The sequence below is a fragment of the Manacus candei genome, unplaced genomic scaffold, assembly GCF_025592945.1.
Source record: "Manacus candei isolate 608988 ecotype Guabito, Panama unplaced genomic scaffold, ASM2559294v1 h1tg000047l, whole genome shotgun sequence".
NCBI classification, from domain to species: Eukaryota; Metazoa; Chordata; class Aves; order Passeriformes; family Pipridae; genus Manacus; species Manacus candei.
Genome location: NW_026138095.1, coordinates 4,526,785 through 4,541,052, shown reverse-complemented (window position 1 = coordinate 4,541,052; position 14,268 = coordinate 4,526,785). Strand labels below are relative to the sequence as shown.

Sequence of the window (14,268 nt, the reverse complement as noted above, 5' to 3'; positions counted from 1 at the left end):
AGTCAGTACCTTTGCCTCTTTCAAGACATTCTGCTAGAATATGTTGCTCTTATATTAGTTTTTTGGCTACACAGACACTCTTAAAGCCTCTTGACCAGCAGATCTACAGTAAAGCCCAACCTCCTGCTCTCTAACCGTGACCTGCTTGTCAAGGTGCCTCTTCTTCCCCCCCTGGTTCATCAACTGAACCTTGTTGGCAACAGTGAGCATTTAAGTAGCTAAATGTCTATTCAAAGACTGGTCTGCCAAGTTACCAGTGCAGGCATATTTTTGTAAAGAAATATGCAGCTCAACTTGTGGTGGCCATTGAGAAGCTGAGCTGCAAAAACATCAACACCACAAGGACACAATATTTTTCTCCTGATTACAACACGCTCATTTATTTTGGAATTCTTATGCCAGCAGAGGACTACAGGGCAGTGACAGTAGAAGAGTTGTCCAGATGCCAAGGAAAAGAGAGAACTGTATATGTACTCCTGTCCTGAAATGGTAGAGAGTAGGGAGAAAGGCTAGGTAGTGATTTGAAAGAATACATTTCCATAAACTTTCCAAGGGAATCCACAGATTGCTTCCACAACAGATACCTGCAATACTTTGAAAATATGTATAAAATCCAGCTGATTGCCAGATTCTCAAGTCTGCCTGTTCCCTTTGCAGAGATCTGCAGATTCAGAACAACCTTTCTTTTAAGACTAAGATAAATGATTGCCTTTCAAATTAGCTGGGAAAGCCATCACATAATAAAGTACTTGTGGTGAGAGGAATCCCTGTGCCTTGGGCCAGAGAGATAGTGGGCTCTAACATCTGACTGGGGTGGCCAGGCAGCAGTACAAAGAATAAACAAATAACTATAATAGTGACTTTGTTTTGGTTTATGTGGAAAACTCACATCACTGTGTCTTTCTCTAATATATGTAGACAGTTTTTTTAGCTCTTACTATGTGGTCATTTCTACATGGAGACAACCTCTCCAGCACTCAGCTTTATTTAAAACTTTTAGATTCCCTGGCAGTCCACAGCACTGACTTTTTGAAAGAGACTGTGTTCATCAAAATGTAGGGAGCACAGGCTGTATAACCTCATGCAGAGGCTGTGCAGAATTTTTTTTTCTGGGTCATACCACAGTGTCTTAAGTTTTCTAAGCCTTTTTTAAAAGCCTTTTTTTCTGTTTTATCTGATTTTTTAAAAAATGAGCACAGGTGTGCTGAGGCAAACCAGCAGACAGTTCTGTTTCATTCTCTGTCTTCTGTCCTACCATCTGTTACCTCCTGGGTTTAACTTAGGCTATAAACTTTTGAGGGAGCAAAGATGCCTTTTTTTTTTTTTACACATTTATACAAAACCAAAAATGGTCGGTCCACATCCAAGCTTTTAGGTACTGTGATAAAATAAACAATAAATCTTTGAAAGGATATATTTTTTATATATATATATTTCTATTATCATCATGGGTGTGATGTCATTTTATGGCTGGAAAACCAAGACATGGATGGTCTACAGTCAAAGTTCTCGAGTATCCCCTAATTGTGGCTGTGCTTATTCAAACCACCTAAGAGCTGCTATTTCATACCAGGACTTTATGTGTTCAAAGCCCAGTTCCAGTTGGCTTGAATTGCAGCTGTTGTGAATGCACACCCTGCTATGAAAGGAGCCCAAGTGAGGCTGCATAGCTTGAGTGGTGTTGAAAATGAGACACAGACATTAAGTGGCCACCTGTGAAAAGTTTTCAGTTGCTTACGTGCTACTGCACTGGGATTCCTGGCAGAACCCAGGGAGAGAATTCATTTTTCTGGGATGATGTTCAGTGCCTGCAGGCGTTGCCTTGTCTTCCTGCAATCTTCTGCTTGGGTCAGGAATTACTGGAACACATCAGGGAGTCCTGTTTCTGCAACATTTTCCTTTCACTGTATATCCATTGTCAGGTGCACCAGCAGCCAGCTCAGAGGTCAAAAAGGAAGTCCACACGCTGACTATAGAAAGAAGTACAGGGAACAAATGGCATTTGCTCAAATATAAAGTGTGAGAGCAATTCAGGGCTGTTTCTCAGACACTGGTGGCACATGACAGAACATGGTGCATTATTAAAAATGTGCTTCCTCCACACTAAGGCACTTCAGCTTCATTCCTTTGTATATCACACTCTTGATTGAAGGTGATGGAAGATCCTCTATCCCCAGGGTGGGAATTTGCAAAACAATTCAGATAAAGCACTACAGAATTAACAACTATGTTTCTAATTGATGAGTAACTTCCACTGTAATGAAATCAGAACATGCTATAAAATCCATGAGGCTCTGTGGTCTATCCTTGCCAACAAGATACTCTATTAAAGATAGGAACCAGTCCTAAGCAAGGAAAACGGAAACAACTTCTCAGTTTTGCTGGTTTGTGAACTTGGGCAAGCTGGTCTGCACTTCATGTGCTCTTATCTTCTCAACTTTTGTCTTTGATTATCTGTTGAGATGATCAAGAATTCAGACCCTGACCTGCCATTCGACACATGCCCAATGCCCACTGCAAAGGGATCCTGAGTACAGTGCACTGACATCTACCTGATACACTTCACTGAAAAACCAAAGTGACATAGGGACCTGAAGGACATGAACTCAACAGAATAATCACTGAGCAAGTGCTGAGTACCCACAGCATGGTGCAGAAAACACACTGGTTTGTGTTGGATCTGTTGGATTCTCTTAGCAATGTCTCTGATAAATCTCCTTACAACCCCACGGCTGTCCTTGTGTGCTACTGCATACGTGTTCTTGATGGTTTGAAAATTTTCAAAGCAGCCTTTCAACAAGGAGCCATTATTTTCCAACATTCTCAGTCCATGATACAACAGTCCTGTACGAATCTCCTTGTACAAAATGGCTTCTTTGCCCAGTGAATGATGTAATTTAAGCCAATCAAATCAAAGTCAACTTTCATTATAAGCAGCGTCAAGTGGCACAGCAGGATTTTAAAGCACTAACTGGGGTTTCAGAGCTCAGTTTTCAGTTCTGTCACAGATTTGTGCAAACCATCTCTGTTCTGGTGGTGGTGACTGGCTGTACCTGTATGAGGAGTGAGCCATGCAGCCCACATGGGGAACAGTCAGGCTGCCCTGGGCCTTGGGACACAGGGTGAGATGGGGTCCTCTAGCAAACCAAACCTGGCTCTTCCCACTGTAGTTTCGCCACTGGTTTGAGCAAGTCCAGGTCCTACTGACTCAATAAACATGGCTTATTCAGCAGCTAAGCCAGCAGGGATCTAAGGGCATCAAGGGACTCGATTGCTCTTTGTTGCTGTCTTTTGGAAGGCTCTGTTGCCCATTAAAATGCATGTGAGGTTTTTCTGTCACTCCACGGGCTTCTTGAATTAAAGCCTTTCCAATGGCAGGATCTAAGCTGCAGGATCAGGCTCTTACCTTGAAAATCTATGCGTTAAATGCCTTGTATCTTATCTATATAGCTATTGAACTAATCAATAAACCCTCTAGTAGTTACATTTATCCTCCCAAGGTGAGGGATCATGCACCACTGGCATTGAAAAGGCTGAATGATTTGCCCCAGTTCATGCTTCTGAATAAAATTGACAGCTATGAGATGGAAATGTTCAGCTCATGTTTTAATTTGCTGCAGGAAAGATTTATCAGGCAGAGGTGAAGTCTTTGACCCAGTTTTGTCCTACTGGGGTCTCTCTGTACAAGCTGCAGAGGGAAAGGAGGGGTCCCAAGCACTGATATTTTCAGGTATCTCTTACTCTCCCAGCTCCAGCCAGTGGGGTTTTAGGGTAACTCGTGGCTCTGTGCTGCAGGCTGAGCTGAGGTGCTGCAGGGCTGGTCAGGGATTGCTGCAGAGCAGGGCTTGGGGCAAGGGGAGCCAAATCCACTTACAAGGAGCAGTCAGGGGGCAGAGGACCCTCAGGATGCTGCTGCCTGAACGACTCCATCGGCTCCAGGGGCAGCTCTCAGGGACCCTCGCTGGGGGAACAGCAGGGTGGGCCGGGGGCTGAGCTGGGCTCAACCAGGGCTGAGCTCCACGCAGGGTGGGCCGGGGGCTGAGCTGGGCTCAACCAGGGCTGAGCTCCACGCAGGGTGCCGGCGGCCCGCGGGCCTGGGGGCAGGGCGGCTGTCTATTTTTAGTGAGGGTTTTATAGAGTGGATCCCTGCGGTCTGGCTCCACACTGAAATATTGTCCTAGTCTCAATGACATAAACACAGGGCCAGCCTGTGATCCTGGCGCCAGCTTCAGCTTAGGGAATGTGAATGAAAGTACCAGTGGGGTCCAGGCAAGAAGGAGAAGAAAAAAATCCCGACTGTAATTACAAATAAATCCCAAACCCTTTCGCTCTCATGGCTCACTTAGTACAGCAAATAGCCTCTGATTCTCTACAAATAAGTCCCAGCTTAGTTACTGACAGATCTACCAAGAGGCAGTTAATGGAATAATGACTAAGGGAAGCTTAGGGTAATTTCCAAACAGTTCCCAGTGTTGGAGGGTGATTGCCCCCACCTCGGCCCCCGCCCTGCTCCCTCCAGGTCCTGCAGCAGTGAGCACTGGGCAAGCCGAGCCTAGGGACACCAGGGCCCTTTCAGCTCGTGGGGGAAGGCTGCTATTTATTTATTTATTTATTTATTCATTTATTTAAGACATCTCACACAAGAATAGTGACAGGCAGACTCTGGTGTCTGGATCTGAACTGTCCCCCCAGGGAGAGCTTAGGTGAGGGTCTATCTTCTTTTTCAGTAAGAAAACTGGGGAGATTTTAAATGGAAATGGCATAAAAAGCCACCCCTTCCATGAGACACTTTAAATGCAGCACTCTTCCTCTTGTTTCTTTTTCTGTTACAAAGGCATCTCTTTTCTTTGAATCCCTTGTCTGAGCTTGTTCCAATACCTCATATTTGAGTTGAAATGCTCAGTTTGCTTACAAAAGTTAAACTTCATGTTCAAAGTATAGAGAACTCTTGTGGCACTTCCAGAGTGGCCAGGGCAGTGCTCTTTTATGTTTGGTTTTGATCTTTCTTTAAATCAGAACAGGATCATGTGTCTTTGGAACACTATTTCATCAAGAATGAGAGTAATGGAAAGGCTGTTCCTACATAGGAACAATTGTAAATGCATACACAGAGAGAGAGAGAGAACAAATCCAAATAATAGTTGACATATATGCCATTGTGGCTGGCATCTTATTGAACTGCTGTTGTGTTTATTATGACAATAAGTACTTCAAAAGGTGATGAGGCTTCAGGGGAAGCCTTGCTAGGCAGCAAGGATACTCAGTTGAAGCGTTGCTTCAAAGAAAATGATGCTGACCAAGGTCTATGCTGGGAAGTCTACATGATTGTTAGTCCTGTGATGGCTTGTTTCTTCTTACCATTCCATCTTAGACTTTCCAAATATCTCTGTTAAAAAGAGGAGAATAGTCACTTGTTATTATATAAAAGAAAACCTCAAAGTCCTTACTTACCAGAGGAAGTGGACTGCACATAAGCAATGCTGTGCTGAGAGCAAAGTAGTAATTTGTGCCCACTTCTTTCAGTGCTGTTTGTCTCATATTCCTGCTGTAGCCCCCTGTACCCTGTGTCAATTCTCTTTTAGAGACCGTGGCATTGTGGGATCTTGCTCTATACCCAAGAATGGCTCCAAAAGCTTTTAACTCTATCCTGTAATTGATGTTTAGTGTAAACTGCAATAAAGGAAGGATATTTAAAAAAAAAAAAAAGGAGGTGGGGGGAACAACATATTTAATGAGGATGAGTAAACACACCCAAGATGTAACTGTAGATATAAGAAAAATAAAAGCAGCTGGGGGGCTTCTGAGACATTGTTTGTCTTGAAAGTGATGAGAAGAGGCACCATCAAAAGACTTGTTTTACTACAGTCATGCTTCATTATGGGGCAGGAGAGTGTGGGGAAGGGGAGGGGTGGGGGTTCCCTACGTGACCAGGTTGCCAGAAGAGAGAACCTAACTCGTTTGCATGGCCTAATTAATCCCTGAACCCAGTCAAAGCCTGAGTCAGAGGGAGAGAGCAAATGTCAGATCTGTGTCTGGGAAGCCTAGATTCATTATTTTACTCGCCTGGGTCCCTTTGCCTTCAGAGGCAAAGACTTGAAACTCCCAAGTCAAAGAAACACATCCCAGAGATTCCTACTGAACATGAGCAGGTTTGGAATCAGTCTCCTTTGTGTCTGTTTCTATATCTGAATTAATCCCATACCCCCATGAGTGTGCCTGTTTCATCATTTGTGAGAGAAAGGGGAAATCATTCCATGTGCCACTAAAGGTACAAGTTTCTTTGAAAAGTATCCTATTGAACATCCAGCTTTTCACAGCCAGCCCAGTCACTGGGTGTGTATCTCATGACAGTTCGTAGTGGCTGCAGAGATAATGCTATGCACACAACTCTGGCTGATCATTGTGATCCACTTCTTTTTGAAGAGATCAAATTCCCTAAAGGGATAGAGCATAAGAAGCTGGAAAGAAGTGATAATTCAAAATGCAGGGGAACGATGCATACTTTAATCTTTTTCTAGTTATTAAAGCTCCTTCATCCTTGCACATTTTCTGGCTAGAGCAAATTTAAAGAATGTCTAATAACGCAGCAGTTCTGAATTTGTGGGACCTTCCTCTACTGCTCTAATTCTTGAGGCAAAATTATAGCCAGGAGTTGTTTTATATAATGGGCTAAATTCTGCTCTTTTATTATACTGTAGGCAAGATATTTCTTCCGAGCATAAAGTGCACCCCTTCTAGATTTAGTTCAGGATTTCTGAGTTGTATATATTTGTGATCCAGTTCCTGGCTCTCTGATCAGGATTAGAAGCTGCCTCTGGGACTTTGTACTTCCACAAAACCCGTGAGTCTCTTGGAACATTTTACACGAGAATCTGAGGCCGCATTTACTGAGTGCAGGGGACCTGGGGGCTCAGGACTTAGCTGATAGAAGTACTTTTAAAATAAGTTGCATTTTCCTTCATTCATAACCACCAGGCTGAGTATGATGTAATCGGATTTATTTTTTCCTCTTTCACCCCCACTGGAGCCAGGCAAATGAAGTAGTTGAGAGAAAAGGGGTTGTCATTTTCAGTGAGGCAGCCATTCATCACGGAGCATTAGACAATTAGCAATAAAACATTTGAAGGGCTCCATTGGTGCTAAAAGGGCGAGGGGGTCCTTTTAAATATCAGAGGTGAGAAATGTTATGTATCAGGGTTATTCAGTAGCTGGCACCAATGAATCACTCCCAGGCACACAGGGCTTGATTGGGGGGGTTGCTGTATTTTTCGCTTCATTGAATCTCTGTCACTCAGTTGTCTTTAGTGTTTTATAAAAAAGGAATAGTAAAAACTTGGTTTATCTCAATAGATGTTTATCTTAATCACCAGGCTGGCTAAAAAGGAGAAATACATTCCTACTTGTCATGTGTGTATATATGTAATATATGCTGCCACAGGGAGTTTGTTTGGATAAACAATGTTGCCTGTGTGGAAATTCAAATCCCCATCAGGAGCCACTGCTTGTAAATATAAGTGTCATTTTTTAACATAAAAAATGCCTTGGTTTCTGTTTCATCTTTGCCAATTCTCCCACTGGCCTCTCTCTCCATAATGAATTGGTCTGCGCACTGTGAGACGCTGGAATCTTCTCTCATCTGCTGGGATGTGAATATTTGGCACAAAAAGTGGGATGGTTAGGTGGGGTAGAGGAGGGGAAGGATTTAGAAGAACTTTGGGTTTCCTCTGTTGCAAACCTTTTCCGTAAATAAATAAATAAAACTAATTCCTCCAAGTGGGGCTGCAGCCAAGAAAACTGTTCTGAGAGGTTCAGATTTACGGCAGAAGACACTGCTGAGAGAAAGAGCGAGAAACAGAGACAGTGGAGTTCCACCTCCCATGATATATAGAGCCAAGGGAGGTATAAATACCCGTCACTTCCCGGACCCTCTTTTAAAAAAAAAGACAAACACCCAGGATCCTGTCTCTGGCTGCCTTGCAGCAAGGCGCCCTCATAAAAGCTAAGATAAACAGTTTATCAGCAGATGAATGCACAAGCTCTGTTCTAAAGACAAAAGTCTATACCTTAGGAAAAATGCAGAGGCAAGAGGAGAGTGGGCTGAGAATCAAGCACAGTATTTCAGGAGGAAGAATGACATGAAATGAGAAAAATAGAGCAATTCTATAAGGAGTCTTTTGAGGCAATGGGTGCATCTCCATGTATAGATGTACTTAAAGACTAAGAAATAACTTGTATTATTTCTGGGGTCTTCTTTTTTTGTGGTTTTATTCTTCATTGTTTTAATGCATTAGTCATTTTAGGATTTACTCCACTATAAAACATTCATCCCATAGCTGAGTTTCAAAATATATTATTTATACATCGTTTATCACTGCAGATAAAGACTCTTGGCCAAATGTATCCTTCCCTGTCTCCATTCTGTTGGGATTTCAAGGTAGAACTTTTCTCTGTCAAAACATGTTTTCCCTTCCAAAGTATGTGATTCATAACTGTTTTCCTTCAGAGCAGCTGATCACCTGCTGACACTGGGTCATCCTTAACACAGTCTTCATTCTGTGGCCCCTTCTGTGCATCAGGAACGGGGCAGGGAAAGGGATGAGCTACCTTGAGACACAGCACCACATTTCAAAGGTCCAGCAAGATCTCCCTGAGTCTTTCCAGACTAAAGAATATAGCTTGAAAGTTGTAGAAAACTGATTTCCTACCGGTGCTGTGTGAATTCCTGGTCAAGGTCATCCATGACCGGTGATAGCTCATAATGTAGATTGTCATCTGGTACATTTGAGTGATGTAAAATGGCTGACAGCTGTGCATCTCCTTTAGAATTGTTTTAGGGATTCACAGTTTAAAAAAAAGGTAGAAAATTAATCTGTAAGGAGTTCTTTACCAAATTTATAAGGCTATGACCAAGGAAGAGGGAACGGGTCTAGCAGAGGGAACTGGTCTAGCAGCTTGCTAGGACCTAAGACTAAAATTAAGTGATTTTTAATTCAGTTGTTTCCTCTATAATTTTTGTAAAACACTTGACTCTTCCCTCTGCATTGATACATTGATACTGGTAGCATCTAATCAAACTCTCCAGCATCTCCATGGAAGAGGCAAGGATTAGCATTCGTGCTCTACAAATAAGGAAAGGCAGAGCTATGAAATGTGTTGCCTAAAGCCATATGAGAAATTTGCATGAGAGTTGGGCAGAGGACTCATTTGGTTATGGTTTTGGTTTTCTTTCCTTAACAAACTATCATTGTTTCGTGCCAATGGATTTTTAAAAACAAGAAGCAAAAGGCAATGAGATCATGATTTAAATAATCCGTAAGTTTAAGGGAAGCAGGAATAGTTTCAAGGAAGCCTCCACTCCTAAGGAAGGTACATCTTTTCCAAGCACACCTGGCATGGTTGTTCCTCCCAGTTCTATAGTGGTTTATTACTTTCTGGGAGATTCCCTCCGTGTTTCAGAGGTTCATGCATCGTGCCTGAGACCATTGCTCCTGGAGCAGACTGATTCCACACCATGGGCTGAATTCAGAGGGATGCCCCTGAGCACTGGTTTGGGTGAAGTAGGTCAGGCCATTTTCTCTTAGTAGATTTAATGGGAAACAAATCTATCCTGAATTCTTGCTGTGCATCCTCGCTGCTGTGGCCTGAAGTCAGCTGCTTACATAATGTGTTTGCAGCGCTGTGCCTGTGGAGCTGTCAGCAGGGCCCTGCAGGCTGCATACCTCTTCTCTCCTCATCAGCGATGTGACCCTGCACAAGTGGCATCTTACTCTTGCCCACATTGGCTTCCTGTGTGCCTTGAAGGTTGTATTTGCTTTGTCTACTGAAAAAACACATTTTTACTACTGACAGCACTCCAGAACCAATAAAGCTGAGGCGAAGGGAGTTGTTTTCTACTCTGCTTCATGCACCACTGCCAGTAGAACGACCAGCTAAGGCCTCTGTGAGCTACTGGCCTCTCTCCCTATCCCAGGAAGGGCTGGCATCATACACAGTGCCTGGATCACACCCTTTTACCTCCAGGTTTCATTTACTGCTGTTTTCAGCAAACCCTGACATAAACCAGTTTCTTTTCCATCTGATCCGGAGGCCTCTGGCAGGGTCACTGGCAGCTCTTCCCCAGTCCTGCTATCAAGCCACTCCACCAAGAAATTCTTGGGCCACAAGTGACTTCTGTCACTTCTGCATCCCTCGAGCTTCCCCGGCCTCGCCAGGAGCCCAGTGCACCCGAGGTCAGGTGGACACACATGTTTGAGGAACTATTGACCTTCAGCCTGCTCTGCTCACAACAGACCTGTACCTTAATGAGGCTTGAAGAGCCTCATTCCAGAAACTTCCTCCTACAGGTAACTCAGTTCAGGAGGGAAAGGTCTTCCAGTCCTTGCTTGTAGTCGCAGTTTTGAACGTAGAATCTGTAACACACATTTGGCTTGAAATAGTGGAACTCAGTCCTTCTAGGCTTTGCTTTTCAGACTTAGGGACTGGTAGTTGAAGAACTGGTTTCAAATACCAGCTGAGAAAAACTGACTTTATCATTAAAGGAAAAATGCAAGCCATTAGGTGTAACTTCCAAATTTTGGCTTTCTGTTCTGTTTCTGAGGTGTGGCTTCTCACTTGTATCCAGGGACAACTTTTATACCAAACTTTCAATGAAAGTTTATGAGGTTCTTGATGAACGTAGAGACCTCAAATTCCAGATCTGAAAAACTCTAATAACGCTCCAGCAGATCTTTGACTGACATTGTAGCAGCAAGTGTCACTGTGAGGCTTTTACAGTGTCGAGTTAGGGTCAGTTTTCCATCTTTTTCATGTAATTTTTTTATGTATTATTTATAAAATACCCTATATGCTCAGGAATAAAGCAAAATAAGAGTTGTTTTAAATTGAAAATTAGGAGTGAAAACAGTTGAAAAAAATATAATTTTTATAAAAAACACACAACCTTGGTAATACAATCTATTTATTACTTTCATAATGAATCTAAATATGAAGGTTAAGATTTAAACAAATGCATAAATAATTTAGGTGAAATGGCTAAGCTTCAGTCCCATTAAAGTTAGGCTCCTAAGTGCCTAAATAGCCTGCAGGAATGGGATTCAAGCACTTGAGGAAATTTTACTCAAACGGTAATAGACCCTTACAGCAAACTGCCCGCAGTGCCCAGTAAGTGCTCTCTGCGAGACAGTAGCTGTGCCACGGAACAGCATTTGCTATCAATTTTTAAACTGTTTTATGTATTTGCCATTGAGTTACTTTCCATCTTTTCCTGTATGGACTGGGGGCATAACTGGAAATTGCGTTTCTGATGGAGAAGTCTTGGAGAACTCCCTAGAAAATCGCTGAGCAAGTGCTCCGAGGAGGGCTCCGAGCGGGGCCGCGCAGGCTGCCGGAGCATCCGCCGTGGGACCGCGGCTCCGTACCGGGGTCCCGCCGCTGCCAGCCCGCGTCCTCCCTCCCGCAGCAGCGCGGGGGCCGAGCCCGCCGCCGCCCGCGCTCACCCGGGGGTCCCTGAGCTCACCCGGGGGTCCCTGCGCTGCCGCGGGGGTCCCTGCGCTCACCCGGGGGTCCCTACGCTGCCGCGGGGGTCCCTGCGCTCACCCGGGAGTCCCTGCGCTCACCCGGGGGTCCCTGCGCTCACCCGGGGGTCCCTCGCTCCGCGCTGCCCCGCGGGCACCCCCGGCCCGGCGCGGCGCCGCCAGCAGAGGGCCCGCTCGGCCCGGGCACCGCGGGCACCGCGTCCGCAGCGTTGCCGCGGGCGGGCAGCGCACCCCGCGCCATGTGCGGGGCCGGCCGGGCGGGCCCCGCGGCCGCGCTGCGCGGGGAGGGCGCGGGGAGTCCGCGGGACCCCCGGCGCGGATCCCCCTCCGCGGGCCGGGCCGGGCCGCGCCGGGCGGGCGGGAGGGGCCGCGCCCCCCGCTCCGCGCCCGCGGGGTGAGAGCGGCGGGGCCGCGCCCGGAGCCGCCGGCGGAGCGGGCGCCGGGCCGGGCGGTGCCCCGGGCAGAGCAGCATCTCCCTCCCGGGGCGCGGCGGCCGCTCGCGTGAGCGGCGGCGTGCGGAGGGCGGGGGGAGGCGGCGGCTCCCGCCTCAGCCTTCCCCAGCAGAGGGTGCCTGCCGGTGGGAAGGGGGAAGCCGCGCTCTCCTGGACTTTTGTGGGAGTGGGGGTTGTGTTGTGTGTGTGGTGGTGTGGTGTGGTTTTTTTTTTTTTTTTTAAGGGGGGTGGGGTGGGTTAGGAGAGAGTCTGTGGTTTCCATGGAGATGAAGCTGAAAGTGCAGGAAATTTAAAGGCTTTGGGTCCTTGCAAAGCAGACAAACTGGTGCCAACGTGCGTGGCTGCTGTTGCTGCTGAGGAGGCTGCTTTGCAAACGGCGGAGAGAAGCGGGGAGGAAGAATCGGCAGCAACTTCTTCCACACGCACGGGCAGACAACGAGGAGCGGCAGCAGCAAGCAGAATTCGCAACAAAAAGAGGCATCTCCCGTTCCCGGGAAGGGCGAGAAGAAGCAGCAACAGCAGCAGAATTTTGGAGCGGCTCCACCAGGAGAAATTTTTATAGAGAAGGCTACAAGAGAGAGTGTTTGCAGGGGGCTTGTTCTCCGGGCTTATCAGGGGGCTGTCTTTGCTGGTGGTGCGGCGAGTGGAGGTGATCCCCCTCAAAGACGAGTTATTTTGGATATCCCCGTACAAGTTTTCTGATGTATTTGCTTGCACCTTCTTCCCCTGCTGTTTGGTGAACCCAGCCCCCCTTTCCCCCCCCCACCGGTCTCCCAAGGATGGATCATTCCCAGTGCCTTGTGACTATATACGCCTTGGTGGTTCTGCTGGGTCTCCGGCTAGAGCAGGGCGCCTGCCAGCACTATCTGCACATCCGACCGGCTCCCAGCGACAACTTGCCCTTGGTGGATCTAATCGAGCACCCGGACCCTATCTTTGACCCCAAGGAGAAGGATCTTAATGAGACCTTGCTAAGGAACCTCATGGGCGGTCACTTCGACCCTAACTTTATGGCTGTTTCCTTGCCCGAGGACCGGCTCGGAGTGGACGATCTAGCTGAGCTGGACTTGCTGCTCAGGCAGAGACCCTCGGGAGCGATGCCCAGCGAAATCAAAGGGCTGGAGTTCTACGACGGGCTGCAGCCGGGCAAGAAGCACAGGCTGAGCAAGAAGCTGCGCAGGAAGCTGCAGATGTGGCTTTGGTCCCAGACCTTCTGCCCGGTCCTATACACGTGGAACGATCTCGGCAGCCGCTTTTGGCCCCGGTATGTCAAAGTGGGCAGCTGCTACAGTAAAAGGTCTTGTTCAGTCCCCGAAGGCATGGTTTGCAAACCTGCCAAGTCCGTGCATTTAACGATCCTGAGGTGGAGGTGCCAGCGCCGGGGAGGGCAGAGGTGCACATGGATACCCATCCAGTACCCCATCATTTCGGAGTGCAAGTGCTCCTGCTAGGGCTGGCACTTACCTTCTCGCCCCTTCTCCAGCGGACTCACGTGGACCTTTGCTGCAACAGAAATAAAAGACATTTGCTTTCTGGTTAACGTTGTAATGCACTGTAACGTGTAGGAGAATGTATATTGTGTGTATATATGGCACCGGTTTAATATACTATTAAAAGGTCAGTATTATACGTGAAATAATCAGCGTCTACTGTATTTTTAAGACTATTACCCTGATCGTTGCTAATGTATCTTTTTTTTTTTTTTTTGGTATTTATATTCCAGAGAGAAGTTGCTTCGCTTTGGCGAAGTAGTTTTTTGTTGGGTGTGTTTTTTTTTTAATAAAAGGATTAAAAAATACAAACCAAACTTTTTGATAAGAAAACGGTTAAAGCTATTTTCCATTATTCGGAAAGCGTGTGTGTGAGTTTTTGGGGGTTTTTTCTTTTTCCTTACGGACTTTAGATTTAAAATAAAAGTGAATAAACGCCTAGAGCACAATGTTATTGTAAATAGAGAGAACAGTTTGAATGACTTAATCCTATGTAAATGAAGAGTATCTGCTATTTATTCTTTATATCCTTGTAGTAAAAGTGCAGTGCAGAATTAAAGTCAACCACTAAAACACGAGCCGTTTGGATTCTGTTTGCTTTTTGGTTTGGCCGCCGTCGGGGGGGCTTTCTTCTCTCTCCTCCTCGTTCTCCACGCTCAGCAGGACGTTTCGTGGTGGCAGGGGGAGGTGGGAACCTGCTCACGACTCTGTTAGGAGGGACTGTGCGGCACCTACCCGGCCGGGGTGCCGGGGGGTCCGGCCCCGGGGGGGTCCCGGCGCTGCGCTGTCCCC

At 46.3% G+C, this 14,268-nt stretch overlaps 1 protein-coding gene across 1 annotated transcript; it reads left to right on the top strand.

The window, feature by feature from the left end:
• Positions 1–12,228: 12,228 nt before the first annotated feature.
• NOG (noggin) lies at positions 12,229–13,661 on the top strand. The gene has a single exon (XM_051797948.1). The coding sequence runs from the start codon at positions 12,766–12,768 to the stop codon at positions 13,435–13,437; it is 672 nt and encodes a 223-aa protein (XP_051653908.1). The 5' UTR covers positions 12,229–12,765; the 3' UTR covers positions 13,438–13,661.
• Positions 13,662–14,268: the final 607 nt, after the last annotated feature.